The sequence below is a fragment of the Mesocricetus auratus genome, unplaced genomic scaffold (assembly GCF_017639785.1).
Source record: "Mesocricetus auratus isolate SY011 unplaced genomic scaffold, BCM_Maur_2.0 Super-Scaffold_100007, whole genome shotgun sequence".
Taxonomy (NCBI): domain Eukaryota; kingdom Metazoa; phylum Chordata; class Mammalia; order Rodentia; family Cricetidae; genus Mesocricetus; species Mesocricetus auratus.
Window position 1 is genome coordinate 93653858 of NW_024429191.1, and position 21596 is coordinate 93675453.

Sequence of the window (21596 nt, forward strand, 5' to 3'; positions counted from 1 at the left end):
GCTTTCTTCTAGAACCCAGGACTGCCAGCCCAGGGATGGCCCCACCCACAATGGGCTGGTCCCACACCTCTCAATCACTAATTAAGAAAGTGACCTATAGATTTGCCTGCAGCCCTATCTTAGTGTTTTCTCAGTCGATGCTCCCTCTGTTCTGATGACTCTGGCTTGTGTCAAGGTGACACATAACCAGTTGGCACAGCACCTTTTTTTCTACAAATATAATACGCAGCGGGCGCCGCCGCCACACCACCTATGCGCGTTGCTTCAAGGTCTTACGCTGCTAACAGCTCCAGGTATGACATAAGGCTCATTTTTATTTCTTAAAAGAATTATTTACAGCATTCCGCCTGATTGTGTGCCTGCACACCGGAAGAGGGCGTCAGCTCTCACTACAGATGGCTGTGAGCCTCCTTGTAGCTGCTGGGAATTGAACATCTGGAAGAGCAGCCAGTGCTCTTACTCTCTGGAGCCATCGCTCCAGCCCAAGGTTTATTTCTTTAATTGTGTGTCTGCGTGCGTCCTTGTGTGGTTGAGTACAGAAGACAGCAGTAGGTTCATTGGGGCTGGAGTTATAGGCTGTCGGGCTGTCTGACTGGGATCCAAACTCAGGTCCTCTGGAAGAGCAGTGTGTGCTCTTAACCCTTGGCCATCTCTGTAGCCCTCATCATTATTTATTATTATTATTATTATTATTATTAAACTTTGTTTCCTCTCAGTGTTGGATTGGGGCTACTAGGCAAGCTTGCATCAGCAAACCCCTCTTTTCCAGTTCTATTGCCTGCTCCCTCCAGGGTGGGTTAGCTGTACATTGTATGAGGTAGGCAGAGCGGAGGCTCAGTTAGGCTGAGTTGACTTGGGGCCGACTTGGACGTGGTAAGGACTTGGTAAGGACTGCAGCCCTGTTGTTTTCTCTTCTGCTCCGACTGAGTGCCCTGGCCACGCTTGCAAAGCTGTGGCGATACGGCAGCAGGGACCCGCAACTGTCACTCTCCAGACCAGAGAAGCCACTCTCCAGTCCCAGAGGTGTTCAAAACAGGACACAGGGAAAGGAAGGGGCGACGCCGGGCAGATGCACTTTTCAGCCAGTCTCCCTGGAGGCCGCTTCGGGGCACACCTGCTCGTCCTGCCCTGGCAGCTTGCGTTGACCTTGGCAACTTCGTCCTGCTCAGCCCTGCGCCCGATTGTGCTTTGGAGCAGCTCCACTCTGCAGAAGTGCTGCCCTGGGCCAATTACTCCAAATCGGGGACATCAGCTCGGTCCATCCCAAATTTCACCAGACTCATGGCTTGCCATTTGAAACCCCTTCCCGCCACAAGGAGAGGCAATCAGCGCTCGGGAGCTCAGCTGCCGCCCCCTGTCGGCCTGAGCCGCCACTGCACTATCGGAGCAAATCCCAAATCCTTTGGTACCGCTTTAGGCATTAAGTCTAAATCTAAACAAGGTTTTGTTATTGGTGGGTTTTTTTTCTTGTTTGTTTGTTTGTTTGGTTGCTGGGTTCTGTTTTGTTTTGTTTCTCTTCCACGCAGTACCAGTCGCCTCAATCTGTTCTTTAGTGTCCTTTTAGGTCTCAGAGTCCAAAATCCCGAAGACAGAGTTTGAAAAGTAAGGTAACATGAACTGAATGGTTCATGGCTTGGCTCAAATTCGAAGCGTGGGGTTTGAACAAAAGACTCCCAGAGCCTGCAGTGACTTCCCAGGGAACTCCAAAGCCTCGGTCTCACAGCCGTCCTTGGGACTCTGGAAGGGCTTGGAGCGGGTTCGAGTCCTGGGAGATGGCTGGGGACATCTGAGGAATCCTTACGCCCTGTGCCATGTGTGACCCAGGAGGCTCCTGAACCTGGTTGGTCAGCTCTTCTCCTTCGGGTTTTCTGGACGCTGGTACAGCCGGATGATGCCTTCATCGTGCAGCCGCTTCCAGACTGTTCTCTCGAGCTTGAAGTCGTGGTTTATGTAAAAGACCAGCCGTTTCCACACTTTATCATAGTAGTGGTCAGAGAAGCGCTCGTGGCCGTGGGTGATGAAGCCATAGGCACTAACCTGTATGGAGATTGGAGGAGGAGCTGGGTTGCACTGGCTGTCCTGGGGGTCCCCTCATGAGACCCCCTTTGCCCTAGGGATGGGTCTGGATGCAGGTCCCTTGGGTGCGCATGCGTGCGCGTGCCCACGGCCCCTTTTCTCCGTTCCCATCAGATAGTTGCAGCCACCCTCGGAGCCGCACTCTGCGACCTTACCTTGTCACACAGGTGAAGGGCAGTGAGCAGCAGGAGGGCACCGGTGGTGGGCCGGTATATTCTCCAGTGGGTAGTGTCTAGGGTCTTCGACCTCAGAAACCTGTTCAAAATACCCCGGTCCCCCAACCATCAGGACACGGCAAGGATGAGAGGAGACACAGCCCCTCCGCGGGCTTTCGGCTCTCACCTGTTCTTCATGTAACGGATGAAGTCTGGGTGCAGCAGCAAGTATCTGTCTAAGTCCAAGGCGTCCCGGAAAACGTCCTGGGGCCTGTGCCTGTTTCAGGGATGGACCACTGAGGACCTGTTCTCTTACCTGGCCTGTTGGGGGGTCAAGTCAGGGTCATGGCGTGACTGCTATCCCCCCATCTCCGGGTGGCACGTCTGCCTAAGTCTTTTTGAAGTCAGCCACTCACTTCTCAGTCTGACCTGCTTTTTGCGGGGCAAGAGGGAAGTGGTACCTGAACCAGGAAAGTTTGGTTTTTGCCATGGTCTGATTTAAAAACATCGCTTCTAGCCACTCGTAGTCCCGGGTGCCTTCCAGGAAGTGTAGATATCGGACATCCTGAAGACCAAGGACAGCAGGTGGTTCAGGAGGACAGTCTTGAGGACTGTGGGCCGGGCGGGTGGCCCGGCTCGGGTTCCAGACTGTGGCCTGGCTCCGCCATGGCCTGAGTGGCTGCGCTCACTGCGCCTTCCCTCTTACGGGTGGAGCACGCGACGGTGCAGGCTCCATCCACACACAAGGCGCTCGCTCGCTCGTTCTCTCTCCTGTGTGACTCCCCGATCCACGGGCCGTGTGGCCACACCCATTCCTGTCTTCTCACCTTCCCCAGAGGCACGTGCTGGAAACCTCGGCCACCCAGAGTGAGGATCGACTGGACTACGGAGAAGGCGGTGAAGCCGTAGAAGGAGGTCCGCGTCCCCACATCCTGCTCGTATCCTTTAGTGATGGCTCCGCTCAGCCTGCACAGGGAGATCACAGTAGACGTTGTGAATGGAGGAGAGGAAACTGTGGAGGTGGGCGGGGAGAAGACGGGCGCAGGGGAGGCCGAGCTGCGGACGCGCACCACGGGGACGCTCGTCAGGTCTCCCGTAGTGGTCCTTATATATCCACGGGCAAAGGGCTGGAGGCGGAGAACATACCGGAAGACGTAGTCGTGGTTGTCTATCTCCTGGCCCACATGGGAGTCATTCAGGATGCCCCCGTTGCCCACCACGGCACAGGTGATGCACCTGGAGCTCCCCGAGGGGAGGCTGGCCAGGAGCACCTGCTGCTGGGGTACAGGACGGATGCGGGTCACGACCTTCTGTACCACTGGAACAGAGCAGGGCTCCATTCAGAGTCCTGGATGGGGCGGATCCCACACAGGAAGGCAGCCGGCCACCCTTTGACCCCGAAGCCAGGACTCACGGGACTGATTGAGCTCCATGAAGCCAAAGGGCGGTGCAAAGTGCTCCAGGCGGTCCCACTCGCTCTGGGTGAAGTGTGCAGAGTCCAGGAAGAGAGTGAGGTTGGGCAGAAAGATATTCTTCAGCCACGGTGACTTGGAGGCCCTGATCTTCAGAGAGTCAGGACAGGTCTATGTGTGGGAGGACAGGTCAGGCAAGGGAGGGACCCGGGAGAGTCATCAGCCAGAGGCTGGGCACCATCAGCCAGAGGCAGGCTAGGCACCATCAGCCAGAGGCTGGCTGGGCACCATCACAGCTTGAAAGTTCCCGCCCCTACTCCACATTTCATTCTGGACCCCATGCCTGGCTGCCTTACTCTGCATGGCTGGCCTACCTTGGCCCCAGAAACCTCCTGGGCAGCTACACCCTTGCAGGTCTGAAGGTCACACGCTACGGCCACTGTATGTTGGGACTGTGATCTTGTTCTACGTATATCCACAAACAGGGTTTCTATATTGCCCTCCCGGGCAGGGGTGAGAGAGTTTAGGGAGGTGGTGTGGGGTTGATTGTTGGCAAGTTTTCTTGAGCCTGGAGGAGAGCAGGGGTTCTAGAGTGGGCTTCCCAGGGACGGCGATGTTCCTGGGAGGGCAGCGGCTGGGCAGGAGGCCATCATCTTGTCCTTCAGTCCCAGGGCCATAGAATAAGGACTCGTGTCCCACACCCCAGAACTGGCCACGCTCTGTCCCCGCAGGCTGCTGATCTGTCCCAGGCCTTCTTCAGTGGTCCCAAGGCAAACCCTTCCCACCCACGCCTTTCTGAGTTGTCCAGACCTTGACTCTGCACCTGCCTTCTCCTCCCTGATTTTGGCTGTCACGGGAAGGAAGGATTCGCCAATCGTAGTGTTGGCCAAACACAGGGTGGGTCAAGGTAAACTGAAAGCTGGGTCTAGGGGAAGGGGCTGCTTGGGGTGGAGGCGGGATGTGGGAGATGGGGGAATGAGGAGATCCCAACTCACCGTCCGCAGGCCCCCCACATCCAAGCTGTAGTCTTCCTCAAAATCCCAGTGAGGCTCGGACTTGAAGTTGGAGGCCTTCAGCCTTTGCCTTCTTTGTGTGGTGGGGTGAAGGGAAGAGGCGGGGGATGGCTTGACCTGGGCCACCTTCTCCTCCGCTGGAACAGCTCCTCTGCCGGTCACTTTTTTTTCCAGCCGTGTTAACAGTGTTCCTGTGGCTGTCAACGCTCTTCCCCGACTTCCTGGAACAAGCGTCTCTGCCACAGGCTCCACCTTTCTCTTCTCCTTCCCCTCTCCTCGGGCTGCCTCGGTGTTCCTGTCAGCAGTCTCGTCCTTGATTTGAACTCTCGATGGCAGCTCTGTGACGGGTCTGTGGAGCGTGGCCTTTTCTAGCATCTCCTGAAACGTTTCTTCTTTGTTCTCCCTTATAAACTGATACCTGGACGCAGATAACTCTTGGTGAAGGTTGGATGTTATGCAAACAGGCCAGAGCCATCACTAGCAGGCAGGGAGATGGCTCAGTGAGCAAGTGTGCCTACTGTGTGAGCATGAGCAGCAGAGTTTGCATCCTCAGCACCCATGTTAAAACAAAACCACAGCAATAAATACAGCCACACATGCACCTGTAACCCCAGAGCTGTCTTCCTTTATTGCTGCACCTTATTATCTGAGGCAGAGTTTCTCACTGAACCTGATAAGCACTATGCAGATAGATTGGGGCACCAACCAAACCCCAGGGTTCCTCTAGGATTACAGGCTGGTGCCTGTGGTGCTGGGATCTGAACTCAGATCCTCACACTTGTACGGCAATCACTTGACCATTTGAGCCCTCTCCCAGCCCCTGTTTTTCTACTTTTATGTAAGTCTGTTGAAATCATCTGTGATGGTTTGCATGAGAATGGCCCCCATAGGTTCTTTTTTTTTTTTTTTTTGGTTTTACGAGACAGGGTTTCTCTGTATTGTTTTGTCCAGCCCGGCCTTGAACTCACAGAGATCCACCTGCCTCTGCCTCCCGAGTGCTGGGATTAAAGGTGTGCACCACCACCGCCCGGCTCCCGCATAGGTTCTTACGTTGGTGGAACTGTTTGGGAAGGATGAGGAGGTGTGGCTTTGTTGGAGGAGGTGTGTCATTGGGGGGGGTTTAGAAGTTTCAAGAGCCCAAGGCAAGCCCAGTCTCTCCTCTCTGTCTCTCTGTCTCTCTCTCTGTCTGCCTGCAGGTTAGGATGTAAAAGCTCTTAGCACCCCAACTGCCTGCCTGCCTGTCATCACACTCCCTTCCATGATGATGAAGGATTAGCCCTCTGAAGCTGTAGGCAAGCCCCACTTAGATGTTTTCTTTATAAGCGTTGCCTTGGTGATGGTTCTCTTCACAGTAATAGGACAGTGACTAAGACAGCATCGTTCCACTGTGTGGCTGGCATCAGGTGTCCTGTGAGTCCCTACCTGTTTTGTGTTTCCCTGACTAGACTTGTAGACAATTATGTTATAGAGGGTTTCCAGGGGATCCTGGGCACGTGGGGAAAACATCCTCTCTGTACCTAGTCTGGCCATGACCCAGGTGGAGTCCCATGTTCTCAGTTCCTGTTCTATCCCAGCCTCCTGTTCATCTTGTGTCTCAAGCCCTGTCTGTTCCTATCTCTCTTTCTTGTAGTGGCATCTTGCCTTGCCAGTGAACTTGTAGTAGTGGCCACACCCTTTGGGCGTGGTTTCGGGTGCAGACTTGACCCATTAAGGTAGGGGAGGAGCTGTCCAGAGCTCTCGGGTTCCGGAGAGCACCACCGGGAGAGCAGAGACTGCATCTTCCGGAGCAGGAAGACCACGGTGGTTATTTACCTTTACCTGTGTAAGTCCTTCCCTCGTAAACACCTGTTTATGATTTATCTTGGGTCTGGCGGACTCATTTAAAACCCCACCTTCGCCCTCTCGGCTGTATGCGGGAGACTTACTGAGGCTGTGTGAAGGGGAAAAGAAGGAACGTGTGGACCACGGCTTTGGCCATCTGAGCAAAGCCTGCTGGCGTTACCTGCCAACACAGTGCAGGGGTATCTAGTGCAAACCGAAAACATGGGGGTCGGGGGAGGGCGGGCAAGAGGCTTGGCAGGTGAAAGCACTGACTTACGAGTTCCAGGGCAGCCAGGGCTGTTAAACAGAGAGAAACCTGTCTCAAAACACAAAACAAAACAAAACAAAAAACAAAAAACAACCCAAACACTGTGTGTGTGTGTGTGTATGCATGTATTATATATATAGTAATAAAAATTTAAATGTATATTTAACAAGTATTAGTTCCTTCCCTCTCTCTCACACTCATGTTGTATTCTTTTATTTGAGACAGGGAGCCACACAACCCAGGCTGGCTTCTAGCTCACTACTCAGCAGAGGGCAGCCTTCTATTCCTCATTCTCCTGATCTCATCTCTCAAGTGCTGGTATTACAGCCATGCCACTAGATCTGGCAAGGAAATGGACTTGAACAAAAGCATGTGAGCTATGAACAGAAGAGCAGTTAATTTGTTTTTTGTTTTTTGTTTGGAGACAGGGTCTCTCCTTGTAGCTTTGGAAACTGCCCTGGAACTCGCTCTGTAGACCAGCCTGGCCCCGAACTCACAGAGACCCGCCTGCCTCTGCCTCCCGAGTGATGGGATTAAGATTTGAATTCTCTACTTCACTCTCCTGTGTCTTCTGTCCTATGCATCTGTTGCTTGAGCCTCAATCTGTGCCTGCCTGAAGGCTGCCTTGTGAATCTGCCCTTAGTTCCGAGTCCTTCAGTGTGTCTGTCCCTGACAAAGGGCTTTGCTGTCTTCATGGAAAGGCACAGAAGTCACCACACAGGGAAGGAATGGGATACTCTACAGAAATCTTCAGCAGTTTTACAAGGGACTCAGTGGCTCCAACAGACCCAACTTCCAGAGTCACAAATGTCATTGTTTATCAAGCAATATCCAAATGATGTGTTCAACATTTTATGATTGCTTCCAACCTCTATTTTTATTGCATTCAGGAAATGATATGCATGAATTGTTCTCTGGGTCAGTGATATCCAGGAGCACATAATTTAGGGTTATAGCTATGCTCAGGTTGTAAAAGTTGGTCTTATGAGAAACTGGAGACACGTAACCTTGTTATCCTGTTACATAATTGTTATATTGCTATATAAAAAGGTGGGTTAAACAAACTGAATATACAGTTGACTAGACAGTCTTAAGTCTTATGTGATCTCAAGGTGTGATATTAACTCTGGCTGTGAGTTCCGGGGAAAGTTCCATTCTCTTAGATATGAGATGTTTTCGTAGCATTGCCACAGAGGGCACAGGAAAGAAGATGTCACTCACTTGCTGCTCACTAAATGTCTGTTCTGTGCAGGGTACACTGATACACATACACACATAGACTGCAGATCCGAGTAAGGCCAGATGTCAGGGCTGGGCAGTAGGGGATCGTTGCTGTCAGAGGTAGATACTCTGGCTCTGAAGAAATGCAGTCTGTGCTAACTTTTCCTTCTGGTCCTGCCTTCACTCCTCAACTGGGGGGCGGGCAGCTTCTTAGTTACATTGTATCTCTTAATTTCCTAAACTAGGGGGAAAAAGTGACTTGTTCTAATTTTCCAGGGAGGGCTTGTCTTGACCTTGAAACTGAACAAAGACTTCTCTCTCTCTCTCTCTCTCTCTCTCTCTCTCTCTCTCTCTCTCTCTCTCTCTCTCTCTCTCTCTCTCTCTCTCTCTCTCTCTCTCTCTCTCTCTCTCTCTCTCCTCTCTCTCTCTTTCTCTCTCCCCTCTCCCCCCTCTCTCTCCCTCTCTCTCTCCCTCCCTCTCCCCCTCCCTCCCTTCCTCTCCCTCTCCCTCCCCCCTCTCTCCCTCTCTCTGTTTTGGATTTTCAAGACATGGTTTCTTTGTAGCTTTGGAGGCTGTCCTGGAACTCACTCTGTAGACTAGGTTGGCCTCAAACTCACAGAGATCCTCCTGCCTCTGCCTTCCATGACCACCACCCAGCTACTTTTATTTTTAAACGATGTTATGTCTGTGTGTGGGTATGTACACAAGAATTCAGGTACCCACAGAGCTCGTTTTGAGTGCTAGAAATCAAACCCAGGTCCTCTGACAAGACCAGTACTCAATCTTAACTGATGAGTCTCTCTGGCGTGCATGCTTATACAGATACATACACGTGTATGTATTTACTTTCACACACACTTTTTTTAAAAAGTAAGATTTCGTGTGCCCCAGGCTGACCTCAAAAATCACTGTGTCTCCAAGGATGACTTTAAACTTCTGACCATGCTGCCTCCACCCCCCTAATGCTGGGGTTACAGGCATGGACCACTATGCCCAGTTTGTGCAGTGCTGGGCATCAAACTCATGGCTTTAGGCCTGCTGGGCAAGCCTACCAACTGAGCCATATCTCCAGCCCAAGGGAGTGAGCCTTCTCTATTAAACGGCTCACAGCTGTATGGGAAGATAAAGAGCCACTCTTTGGAATCTGTCTAAAGGTGAGGGTAGCACAGTGACTCTGAGGGACGTTCTGGTTACTTGGTGACTTGTTTAAATTTTATAGGAAGTGGAAGCAATGACCCAGGTAGTGGCAAAATTATGTGATCTAGTTTCATTTAATGCTCTATAATTAAACGTGCCTATAATGACTATAGGTGTGCCTATGTTGAGTATATTTACAGGTGTTCCCTTATTCTCATGTTCAGAGTTCAGTGAAGGTTTGAGAAGTCTTCATGTGATGCTCTGTGTGTTCAGACTCCAAGGGACCTTGTACATGGGCGGGGTCGGGTTGAGAGGAGCACTTTTCTATAAAGCCTCTAACTTAGAGGGACAGAGAGTGCTTGCAGACAGTTGCTAGGCAGAAGCAAGTTGATTACATAATTCTGATCTACACGGGAGATAGAGATACAAGATATTGCACTCCAAAATAAAAATATTGGGATTGGGGGAGACAGTTCACTTGGTGGCATGCTTGCTGCTAAAACAGGAAGACCCAAGTTCAAAGCTCAGCACTTCCAAAGAGCTTGCTGTCCTGAGGGGCAGAGACTGGGGGATTCCCGGTTGCACCGAGGCCCTCATTGCTTAGCCAAGGGCTTTCCTCCTTGGGCGCACACACTGAGTGGTCTCATTAGGAAGTGCTCACGGCTCATGCAGTGGGGCCAGCTGGCTAGCGCTAGGTTCAGGAGAGACCCTATCTCAAAAAACCAAGTAAGGAATGATTAAGGAAGACATCTGATGTCTGCTGCTCATCTCTACACCCGCGTCTGGCCCTGGAGGTGGACTTGGGGATCACCGGAACTTTGTCTCCTTTCCCAAGGTGGTCCTCACAGAAAGACTCTTTTTTCTGCTTTTCACTATTACTTTTTTGTTTTGTTTCAGTTTTTTTTTTTTTGAGACAAGGTCTCACTCTGTTGCTTTAGCTGGCCTGGAAGTCACTCTGTGGCTCAGGAAGGCCTTGAACTTAGAGATCTGCCTGCATCTGCCTCCCAAGCGTTGGGACTAAATGTATGAAATGTGTGCACCACTGCGTTCGGTTTATTATTAATTCTTCTTCTTCTTCTTCTTCTTCTTCTTCTTCTTCTTCTTCTTCTTCTTCTTCTTCTTCTTCTTCTTTTTGTGTCTATTGAGAACAAGTGGTGGTGACTTTTTAGGGATGACAGGACCCAGGCTCTGACCCTAGCTCCAGTAATGTTGTCTCTTACCTAGTTTCAACTTGTTTTACTGGTTGATCTTGAATCTGAGAAAATTCTTGGTTAAGTGGACAGTGGTGCACACTGGGTAGAGAAACCCCAAATGACCCTGGCTCAGCCCCGCCCTGCACGCTTCAGCCCTGCCCCGCCCTGCCCGTAGGGGAGTTCCAGGCCAGCCTGGGCTATGTAGTGACTTCCAGGCCAGCTATATGTTCAGATCCTATTTAAAACAAACAAGCAATATATTGAAGCCATCCCACCTTAAACCACTAACTTGGGCTGGCAGGCTGGTATAAGCACTTACCACACAGCCTGACAGCCTGAGTTTGATCCCTGAGACCCACATGATAGCCAATAACCAAGTCCTGCAAGCCGTCCCCTTACCTCCCTATGTGGACCACAGCACACTTGAACACATGCAAAATGGTTTTTTTTTAACATGTCTCTTGACACTATTGCAAGGACTTTACAAGGCAGTCAACAAGAGGCATTCAATTAGCTGCCTTCTGGTTGTGGTGCCAGAATGTGTGTGTGCAAATGTGTGCACTCGTGCATGTACGTGGCGGCCCGGGGCCCACACAGAGTGTCTTCCTCAGCTGCTCTCCACCTTCTGTATCGAGGCAGCCCCTCACCTCAACACACCCTTACTAACACAGCGTGCAGCCAGCTTGCTCTGGGGAGCCCCAGCCTCCAGTGTCCTGAGGTTACAGGTGGGCTCCATGGGCCTAAGAAGACCCTGAGGGGAAACGGCTACATGCTGATCCAAGGAAGACGGGACCACAGACCATGTCAGAAGATCTCCCACCTAAGCTAGGTGGGTCTGAAGAAGCCCTAAGACAGGGAAAATGGTGGTCTCCATAGCAGCCCAACTAATGGCTTAGAAACTGGCTACCTGTTGGGGCTGGAGAGATGGCTCAGAGGTTAAGAGCACTGACTGTTCTTCAAGAGGACCTGAATTCAATTCCCAGCAACCATATGGTGGCTCACAACCACCTTGAATGAGATCTGGTGCCCTCTGCTGGCATGCAGAAGATTGTATACATAATAAATAAATAAAATATTTTTAAAAAAAGAGCACTACTGGCTGCTCTTCCAGAGGACCAGGGTTTGATTCCCAGCACCCACGTGGCAGCTCACAACTGTCTGTAACTCCAATTCCAGAGGATCTGACACCCTCACATAGACACACATGTAGGCAAAAACACCAATGCACATAAAATAAAGATGAATAAATTGTTAAAGTTGGCCGCTTGTTCCTGCGACACACCAGCTGTCCTGGAGTCCTTGATGGCATCCTGGGATGGAGCAGAGAAGTGTGACCCCCTGGGATTAAATTCTGCAGCTTGCTGGATCAGTGCTCCGAGCTCTGAAATCAGAGGGTAAGGGAAAATTTGCCTGTTTCTTGGCTAGAGAAACGGCTCAGCAGCTCAGAGCACATGCTGCTTTTGCAGAAGACCCAATTTGGTTTTTCCCAACACCCCTATTAGGAGGCTCACAACCACCTATAACTTTAGTTCCAGGGAATCCCACTCCTCTGCGGGCGGGCACCTTCACTCATGTGTGCACAGAGACACACGAACATGCACATACTTAGAAATAATAAAACGACGCATTTAGAAAAAATAGATACGTTTCTTTTTGGGTGTTTTTATCCTGCATGTGTGTGCACCGCGTGTGTGTCTGCTATCTGGGAAAGCCAGAAGAGGGCATTGACTTCTCTAGAAGCCCATGGAATTACAGGTGGTTATGAGCCACCGTGAGGGTGCTGGAAACTGCAGCTGGGTCCTCGGGAAGAGCAGCCAGTGTGCTTTACTGCTGAGCCATCGCTCCAGCTCCATGCACACGCCTTATACGCAAACAGAATAAAACTAAAACGTCCCAGAGATCTTGGGTTCAGGTTCACTGGGTCTCCCACTAGTCCCACGCTCCTGAGTGGACACTGACTTGTTGCATCCTTAGATTGCAATGCCCCCACTTGCTGAAGTGGCCTCTGGGCATCACAGGAACCCTGCTGTCTCCATGATCCTCTGGCACTCCCCATACTTGCTGGGACCAGCTTGCTTCAGCACTAACAGCACCACCACGCAAAGACCTCACACTTTCAGACTCATGTCTTGCTCCCTTCTGTTGGGCTGTATATCTCTTGAGAGCTCACCAGGAAGGGGCGGAGTAAGAATGGCACCGAGGGTCAAAATCCCCTATGTTTTGCAGCCCCAGGTTGGGTGCGACCAGCCTTGACCTTTAGGGAATCTCATATTAATCTTCTTTGAAAAGATGAACAAACAAAAATCATATAGTTAGTTGTAAAGATCAAAGCCACACAGAGAAGGTCCCTGGGGCGCGCCTGATGGAATGACTCCAGCTCTGAATCAGTGTGTCATAAGAGAGGGCGTTGCCACCGATTGACCCCCATAAAGCAAGGTAAGACTTCCATGGCTCTCTTTCATCGTTTTGAACTTTATTAAACTGTCTTGTGTGTGTGTGTGTGTGTGTGTGTGTGTGTGTGTGTTGGCGCATGTGCGCTTGTGTGTGCAGGCAGGTGGGCACCTGAGGTCAGCCTCTGGCGTCTTCCTTGGAAACCTCTACTTTCCTATTGGAGACAGAGTCTCTCCTTGGCTGAGAGCTTGCCGAGTTAGGCGTGGCCGGCTGGCTGTAGATCCCCAGGGTTCTGTGTGGCGATGGCTGACCTCACCCAAGGCTCTCCAACTGCAGCCTCCCCAGTGCTTGGGTCACAGGCACGGCCCTCTCCACTTGCCTGTGGCTAGCTGTCTTTCGATGACTTTGCTGCTTCCGTCCATCGGCCCCTCAGGGGCACTGTGGCCCCTCAAGCTGTAAGACTTGGGGTCATTTTTTGCACGCACGCTCCCACCTTTTGCACTTCCTCCACAACCCCTTCAAAGCATATCTTGAGGTTTACTTCTTTCTTGTCCGGGATCCTCCTTCAGTGGCTGAACTCTCCTTCCTACACTTATTGCCAGAATTAACGACTTAGGTAATCCCTTTGCCCCGCTGACCTTGATTATCACACTGGATGGGTCCAAAAATCCTGCTCTCAAGAGGTAGTCTTTCAGCTCCAAATATCCATGGCCACCGTCTTCTGATCCCGCCCTTGTCCAGGGCCTCCCTGCTTCCCAGGCAAGCCCTCCATAGTGGGGATGCTACTCCCGATTCAGTGAGGCTGATAGGTTGTTCGAGGTTAGCCCCATTCTCTATAGATTGTTCTAGGTTACCCCCTTTCTCTGTTGACTCCTCCCTACCTGCAGGCCGTTTACTGGCCACTCAACCAAACTGCATTCAGTTTTTGAAGTCTTCAACCGAGGCCATCTGGACTTTTTCAGGGACCTCTCTCCCCAGAAACTGCTCCCTCTGTCAATCATTCGGAACTTAATTATATTTAGTTTATTGAACATGTTTCATGTCACAGTCACTTCAGGTGATTTTAAAATTCATTCTAGTTTTGAGTGCCTATAATCACAGCACTTGGGAGGCTGAGGCAGGAGGATCAATGGTTTGAGGGTAGCTTGTGTTACATAGTGAGATACTGTGTCTGTCTATACTCGATCTAGCTACCTATGTAACATCTATCACCTATCTATGTATCTATCTATCATCTATGTATCTATCTATTTATTTATCTATCATCTATCTATCTATCTATCTCTGTATCTATCTCTGTATCTATCTATCATCTACCTATCTATGATCTATCTATGATCTATCTATCATCTATCTATGATATATCTATCTATCTATCTATCATCTATCTATGTATCTATCTATCATCTATGTATATATGTATCTATGTATGTATGTATCTATCTATCTATCTGTCTATCAATCATCCATCTATCTATTCCCTCCCCTCCTCCTTTTTTCTGTCCTGGGAATCAAACCCAGGGTCTCATAGATGCTAGGCACTCGCTCTACCAGTCAGTCACACCCTTCCCTAGCCCCTTTTCCTTTTCAAAGCCTCTTTGGGTCTTGTACTCCACGACCTGGCTTGGGACAGAGATGTCCCTGCTTGCCCCGAGGTTCAGCCAGCTGGTTGGCTGCCCAGCTCTTGCTGACATGGCCTCAACAGTCAATGTCTGAAGTTTCCCTGGGATGGCGCCTCTGCTGTGAGGCCCCCTGAGGGTCTTTCCCAGGCTCCTGTCTCCCATGGCTCCCAGCAACATCATTGGCCACAGACGCTTTTCGGGGAATAAGAGTCCCACTTCTTGACCCCTGACACAGGAAGTGCTAAGCTCCTGATCCACAGTTGCCAGGGCCGTGGAGACTCGAGACAGGACAAAGTAGTTACACAATGCACATTCGGCCTTCAGAACTCTCTAGACCAGAAACGGGCACCAGTCTATTTACCCACGAACTCGGGAGCCTGTGGCATTGGCTGGGTACAGGGGCCTGGAGTGGTGCTCCCGCAGCCCATGCCTACTAGAAGCTTCTCTCTTAGCAGCATTGGAGTTCTCCAACCACCTCCACCTCCCTGTGCAATTCTAGGGATGACCTTTGACACTATGACAGCAATCAAGCGACAAAAATAAAATAAATAAATAAATAGATAAATAATCACATAGGGCTGGGCATAGTTGTACAGGTGTCTAAACCTGGTACTTGGGAAGCAGAGACAGGCATATCTCTGCGAGTCTGAGCCTAGCCTAATCTACATAGCAAGTTAGACCAGGGCTATACAGAGAGACCTTGCCTCAAACAAACAAGAGTCCCAACAGACACAAACACATCTTCATGCCACCAGCAAAAATAAATATCTTCAGCCGGGCGTTGGTGGCGCACGCCTTTAATCCCAGCACTTGGGAGGCAGAGGCAGGTGGATCTCTGTGAGTTCGAGGCGGCAGAGGCAGGTGGATCTCTGTGAGTTCGAGGCCAGCCTGGTCTACAAGAGCTAGTTCCAGGACAGCCTCCAAAGCCACAGAGAAACCCTGTCTCGAAAAACCAAAAATAAATAAATAAATAAATAAAAATAAATATCTTCTAAATAAATTCTTGAAGTGAGCAAAGGTATGGAAGCATTTGCAGGAGACTTAGAAGACGTTTTGCGTTTTGGAGGAGAGCATTGAACCAGCCTTTCCCAATATCACAATCTAATGACCACATAGGGAAGACAGGCAAATCTTTCCCAGGTAAGAAGTGTTCCTGAGCATGGTGGCTCACACTTGCAATCCCAGCACTTGGGAGGTAGAGAAGCTAGAGGATCAGAAGTTCAAAGTCACCCTCAGCTACATCACCTGCAAGGCATCAAGCTCAGGTTACGGGATGGAAATGGTTGGGTTTCAGCCCCAGCTCTGTGACAGGCAGGGCAGTGTACAGTTGAGTGACTACCCTTAGCTGTCTGCCTTCCTCCTGGCGAGCAGTGAGAAACCGGAAGCGTGTAGAACAGTGCCTGGTGCCTACGTACACTGCAGAAGGGTCTGCTGGGATGGTGTGCGTGAGCACGGCCAGGTATTAAGCAGTAACAGAGTCAGGGAGGCCTTTACTTCCTGATTCATTTCTCTGTATTTTTTTTTCTTTTTTAAACTGGGTCTCCTGCAGCACAGGCTGACCTTGAACTTGCTATGTTGCTGAACTTGAATTCCTGATCCTTCTGCGCCTACCTCCCAAGTCCTAGGATTCGCCATCATCCTAGTTTGATCCAGGGAATCAGACTGGGGCTTTGTCCCTCCCTGCCAGTGGAGCTCTCCACTCACTGAGCCAATTCTCAAGGCCAGCTTCTGTGTAATTTCCTCGTCTCTAGAAGACAATGCATGTTTTGTTTTCTTTTTCCTTTCTGTCTGTCTGTCTGTCTGTCTGTCTGTCTTTCTTTCTTTCTTTCTTTCTTTCTTTCTTTCTTTCTTTCTTTCTTTCTTTCTTTCTTTTTTAAAGACAGGATTTTGTCTGTGTAGCAGCCATGGCTGTCCTGGAACTCACTTTGTAGACCAGGCTGTCCTGGAACTCACAAGAGATCCACCTGCCTCTACCTCCCTAGTGCTGGGATTCAAGGTCGCCGCCGCCACCACCACCACCACCACCACCACCACCACCCAGCTTGAATGCATTGTTTTCAAATGTGGACTCTGGAAAGAGGGTCTCACAGCTAGAAACATGGCAAATATTCTAGAAGATCTTGTGGAAGATTCGCTTGGGGCACAGATTCAACGACTCCCCTTCCTCCCCCACCCCTCTCCAGTGGAAGGTCTTAAATTTTCCTGACTCACTTGTCAGGGTGAGAATGCCCTTGAGACACAGGAAATACACAGGCTAAGTCTTCGCCTCAGGTCAAGGAGAAGGGCATGTGAGAGCAAGTCCTTCTTCAGTGGCTCTATTACTCACCAGCCCTTGGGGGCAACTTGCCTGGCGCTTTGTCTGCCCTCTGCAGACTCAGTCCACGGAATTCCCAACTCCTGCCCGCCTTCTTGCACAAGCTTCCTGGTACCCCAGTCACCTTGGTCGCCACCACCACCTCCATCTGCATCCTTTCTGAGTTCCAGCCCTGGCCTTCCTTCCAGGGGGCACTTCGTCCGCAAAGACTCCTGACCCTAACACCTCAAGTGGACCTCAAGGTGGCACGGAGTTCCCCAGGCCTCCCCACTGGGTAGTCTGTCTGGGAATCACAGGATAGGCTCCTTCTTACCTGGAAGGCTTTGTGCTAGGCTCCTTCACAAAGGAGGACGCAATGAACAGCAATGCTAACGCAGTCAAAAACAGGACACCTAGACTCCAGGGATGCAGCCGCCCACGACAGGTCTTCATGGTGCTCGGCTGGTTCCTACAGGCAGGACTGACGAGGGCGAGCCTCAGGATGTGGACGTCACATACCTCGTTCAGGTATCTGGGATAAGAGTGCTGACCTTTCCTTCCATCTGGCCACTTGGGAGAGCAGAGGAGGGAGAGGAAGGGGTGGAGTCTGGCTTTAAGCTGGCATGAATTGAAGGAAGAGAAACTCCTTCTGTTCAAACAAGTTTTTTTTTTCTTTGTAGTCTCTGAAGCCAAATTCTGGGGAATTATATGAGACCACGCATCCGTCATAAACAGCCTCGATCTCATCCGGTCACTTCCTCTCCCGGCCTCATCCATAAGCGAGAGAAGCAGTGGGTGGCACCCAGCACACTCGGGTGCCCTGTAGGGAGCCCACACAGTCAGCACTGCAGGTCCGCTCTCTTAGCTTCTCTGAAACTGTGACTGGTACAGCACCCGAAAGTGGCATGTCTTGAGACTTGCTTGCATCCAGGGGCCGTGGAAGGCTTCACAAATAGGAGCTAACAGAGGGGCTGGGGAGAGGGCTCGGGGCTTGAGAGCACAGGCTGCTCTTACCCAGTACCCACACGGGGGCTCACAACCATCTGCAACTCTGGCTCCAGGGGATCTGCTGCCCCCTTCTGACTTCCATGGGCTCCTGCACACCTGTGCACAGACATACCCTCAGGTGCAGACTTCCAGAAAAACCTAGAAGAATCGTAGATTCCTGCTTCCAGGGATGCTGAACCGCGCAAGCATTCAGCAAGCCAAAGGTCGCTTGGAAGGTGGAGTTCTGAGGGTTCGCGTGCTCGGGCTCATTGCTCACAACTCACTGCTTCTGTTTCTGCCCAAAAGCCCTTGGCCCTCATCCACATCACACACCAGTGAGCACCTCCTCCACCCTTCTAGGGACAAGAGAGGTGCTAGCAGGCTCTTAAGAAGCTGTGACTTGTAAGAGAGCTAATGGGTTTCAATCCCACAATACACACCGCAGCTCCTAGCACCAGAACAACGGAGCCCCTCCCTTCCAGGGAATCCTTGTGTTCTGTCTCCATCTCACTGTGCTCTTTCTTTCTGTCTGTCTGTCTGTCCCTGTGTGACTCTGTAAGCACTTTCTGAATAGCTTCCTGTCGAGTCATCACCCTTCGGGCTGGGGTGATGACCCAGTTGGGAAAGTGGTTGTTTTGCAGGGGTGAAGACCTGATTAGTTAGTTCAGTCCTCAAAAGCCACATGAAAAAAACAAGGGGGGGGGGAGCCAGGGGTTGGGAAGATGGCTCAGCAGGTGCTTGCTATCCAACCCTGACTTTGATCCCCGGCACCCAGGGAAAGGCAGAGTGAAGGAACCAGCTCCACACAGCTGTCCTCTGACATGAGCACCCCACGTCCAGTAGTCATAACAAAGTAAAATGTAGGTAAAGGAGCAAGGCAGGGAGGTGCACATTTCTAATTCTGGCAACTCGGAGTCGGGACGGGCAGATCTCTGGGCTCACAGGACAGCGTAGGCCACTCAGTGGTGGGAGCCCAAAGTGGGAGCCATATGCCTGGCAAGTTAATGGGAGCCCAAAACAGGGAAAATAGAACTTGCAGGCTAAGGGGTTCTGTTTGCAGTTAAAACAGTTAAGAATAAGTTCCGGTTTGTCCTGTGTTAAGCCCTCGCAGGGTAAGGTTTCTATTTGTAATTGAGAAGTTCCCATTTGACTTGTATTTCATCCTAAATAAAAAAAAAAAAAAAACAGAAAACAAGTTCCTGTCTGTCCTGTGTTGAGTCCTTGCAAGGCGAGGTTTCTGTTTGTAATGAAGAATAAGTTCCTGTTTCTGAGATCTGATGTAAGCTGCAGGCAACCCCTAATCACGTGATGTACAGCCGTCCCCTTGTTCCTTCCCCTTTCATCGTGTCTTTCCTAAAAATGTGCAACAGCCTACTCTCTCCCCCTGTGAGCGGCTTGTATCTCCTCCAGGAGGAACTTCAAGAAATCCTGAGGTAGCTGACTGGCCGGTCCCAGGCGCACCCCGAAACACAGCTTGGTTTAGTTTGGCAACTGAGGTTTATGCCATGGGTCTAACAATGGGTACCTGCCGTGGAATAATCCTTCTGTACACTGTGAATACGTATTACTCTCATTGGTTAATAAGAAGCTGACAGGCGGGGCAACCGGGCAGGTCGTACAGGAGAGGCAGACAGACCCAGAGGACGCTGAGAAAAATAAAGGTGGAGTCGGAGGAGTCACCAGCCAGATGCAGAGGGACCAGGAGATGAAGGCACCAGGCTAATAATGGTACCGCCATGTGGCAGAGCATAGATAAGGGACAGGGGTTGACTGAAATGTAAGAGCTAGTTAGTAATAAGCCTGAGCCATTGACTGAGCATTTACAGTTAATATAAGCCCCCCCCCAGTCAATTATTTTGAAAGTTGCTCCTGGGTATTTGGGAACAGGTGGTCGGGACAGCAATAGTCCATCTACATATGTATGGTGTCCAACATTCGGAAAGAATTTCCAGAGAAAACCTGACAAAGATTTAAAAAGGGATCCTAAACACATAAGAACAGGGTCAAACTCAGCTTTTTAGTAAGCTCTTTTCCTCCAGTGGGCTGTTTGCTGGCGGCTAGCAAAGGCACGGCTCCTTTAAGAGATGTCTTCCTGACTCAGTGTTAGCAGCAAAACGAAAACAAAAACAAAACACCCCCCCCAAAAAAAACGGTTCTTTTAAGAGGCCCTACTACCAAACACTTAAATGGGGTTTATCGGCAGTGGGCGGGTCACTACTCAGGAGCAGTGTGGACCCAAAAACTCTTCCGAGTTGGGCAGTCTACGTGACTCCCCCTGGTGCCTCTGCATGGAGGTTGGCACTCAGAAACAAGGAGTGCGGCAGAGCCAGCCACCAAAGCCACCACTTTGGCCCTAGTCACGATGCTTAGCAGATTAACGACTGGTTTGTGATTAGAAGAAGATAGAGAAATACAGTAAAGACAGTCAAGTAAAAAAAACCAAACAAACCTCTAAACAGTTTACAGTGTGTTTAAAAATGTACGTAGGCTCGGGAGAGAAAAGGAAAGGGTGGAGAAACTCCCTTAAAAAAAGATGGAGTAATGAAAAATGCATGAGCCGCATAAAGATGGGAAACCCACAGAGTCTGAGTCCTGTGTGCTGTTGTGTTGTCTTTGAAAACTGTTTTCTTTGCTGCTAAGAGACACTGGGTTATGAAAGCTGCTAGATTAAACCAGCCTAAATATTCTAAATATATCTTGACTTCAAAATGGCAGTCAGAAGATGTATTTCTTTGGGGAGAAGCTATGCTTTAATTTCTACAGGACACGAGATGCTGTGCATTCATTCCACTTAAAGAAAATCAGGTCTGATCAAGGGAGGCGCCCTGATTCTGACTATGGACATAAAGAGATAAACCTAGGAGAACTACAAGACACATGATGGGTATTTTACCGGCTCAAACACATTAAAAAATATCATCTTTGGCTGACTTGTATACAAAGCACCGTTTATGCTTGTATTAATGAATACATGAATGCTACCTTTGTGTGTTTTCAGAGCAAGGGGACCAGACACCAGTGAGAATGGGTAGCCCAGGTGATCCAACATCTCAAAATGCCTGTTACAGTCTCCTCAGAATTCTGCATCCAGAACAGCTTCACGGCTGCTGGCTGAGCGGATCCAGCCTCACAGAGTACTCCAGTCAGGACTTGACCACAATCCTGAATTTTCTGAGGGTCCCCCAAAGATTACCTTTGTGTGATAAAAGTTTCAAACCAGGACAGACCCCTGACAGCCAGGTTCTCCCAGCATTCCTCAGCGCTACCTGCTACAGGGTATGCCTGGCATACCTGGCCCCTATCCTGAACTTTCCAGCCCAGGGAAATGGGCTTCCTATATAATGCAACCATTTTGGTCCCCCCCCCATTTTGTACCTGTGGTCTCCTGGCTGCTGCCCCTGGTTCTTCCCTCTTCCTTCTTGAAGATGGAGTTTCTGTCCTGCTTGGTCCTGCAGCCATTTAGTCCCAAATAAATACACTGAGGTTTATATTAATTATAAACTGTTTGGCTGATGGCTCAGGCTTCTTATTGTCTAGCTCTGTCTTAATTATTAACCCATTTCTATTAAACTATGTATTACCACGAGGCATGTTACTCCTTCGGTGGCTACATGGTGTCTCCCTTGCGACACACTCTCTCTGCCTTCCCTCTTCCAAGAATTCTCCTAGTCTGGTAACCCCACTAATACTTCCTGCCTGGCTACTGGCCAATCAGCATTTATTCATCAACCAATAAGAGAAACATATATTCACAGCATACAGGAGGACCTCCCCCATCACCCTCCTCTCTCCCTCTCCCCACACGGCACAGCGGAGACTGGTCAAGTCCACTCTGGACTCTCCCAGATGCCCCTGCCTCTGGCTGTGCTCTCCCTCACGTCTACAATAAACTTTCCCCTCCACGGTAGAAGCAGTCCTGTCCACCCCTGTTTATTTCCTTCATTCAATAAAACCTTTTTTTGTTGTTGTTGTTTCCTTCTGAGACACGCCATCTCGTGCATCCAAAT

The 21596-nt window shown here is 50.2% G+C and overlaps 1 protein-coding gene across 2 annotated transcripts; it reads right to left on the reverse strand.

Moving 5' to 3' along the window:
* Positions 1-296: 296 nt before the first annotated feature.
* Positions 297-17862, reverse strand: St6galnac1 (ST6 N-acetylgalactosaminide alpha-2,6-sialyltransferase 1). 2 transcript variants are annotated; one of them, XM_040750096.1, is made up of 9 exons: positions 16937-17857; positions 4639-5074; positions 3646-3814; positions 3378-3549; positions 3059-3197; positions 2693-2796; positions 2419-2508; positions 2232-2331; positions 297-2037 (listed from the first exon to the last, which is right to left on the reverse strand). In XM_040750096.1, exons 1-9 carry the CDS (start codon positions 17377-17379, stop codon positions 1846-1848), a joined length of 1845 nt encoding a protein of 614 aa, XP_040606030.1. In that variant the 5' UTR covers positions 17380-17857; the 3' UTR covers positions 297-1845. The 2 variants fall into 2 exon arrangements, with proteins under 2 accessions (XP_040606030.1, XP_040606031.1); XM_040750097.1 differs by lacking the exon at positions 2693-2796 and having other exon boundaries at positions 1895-2037; positions 16937-17862.
* Positions 17863-21596: the final 3734 nt, after the last annotated feature.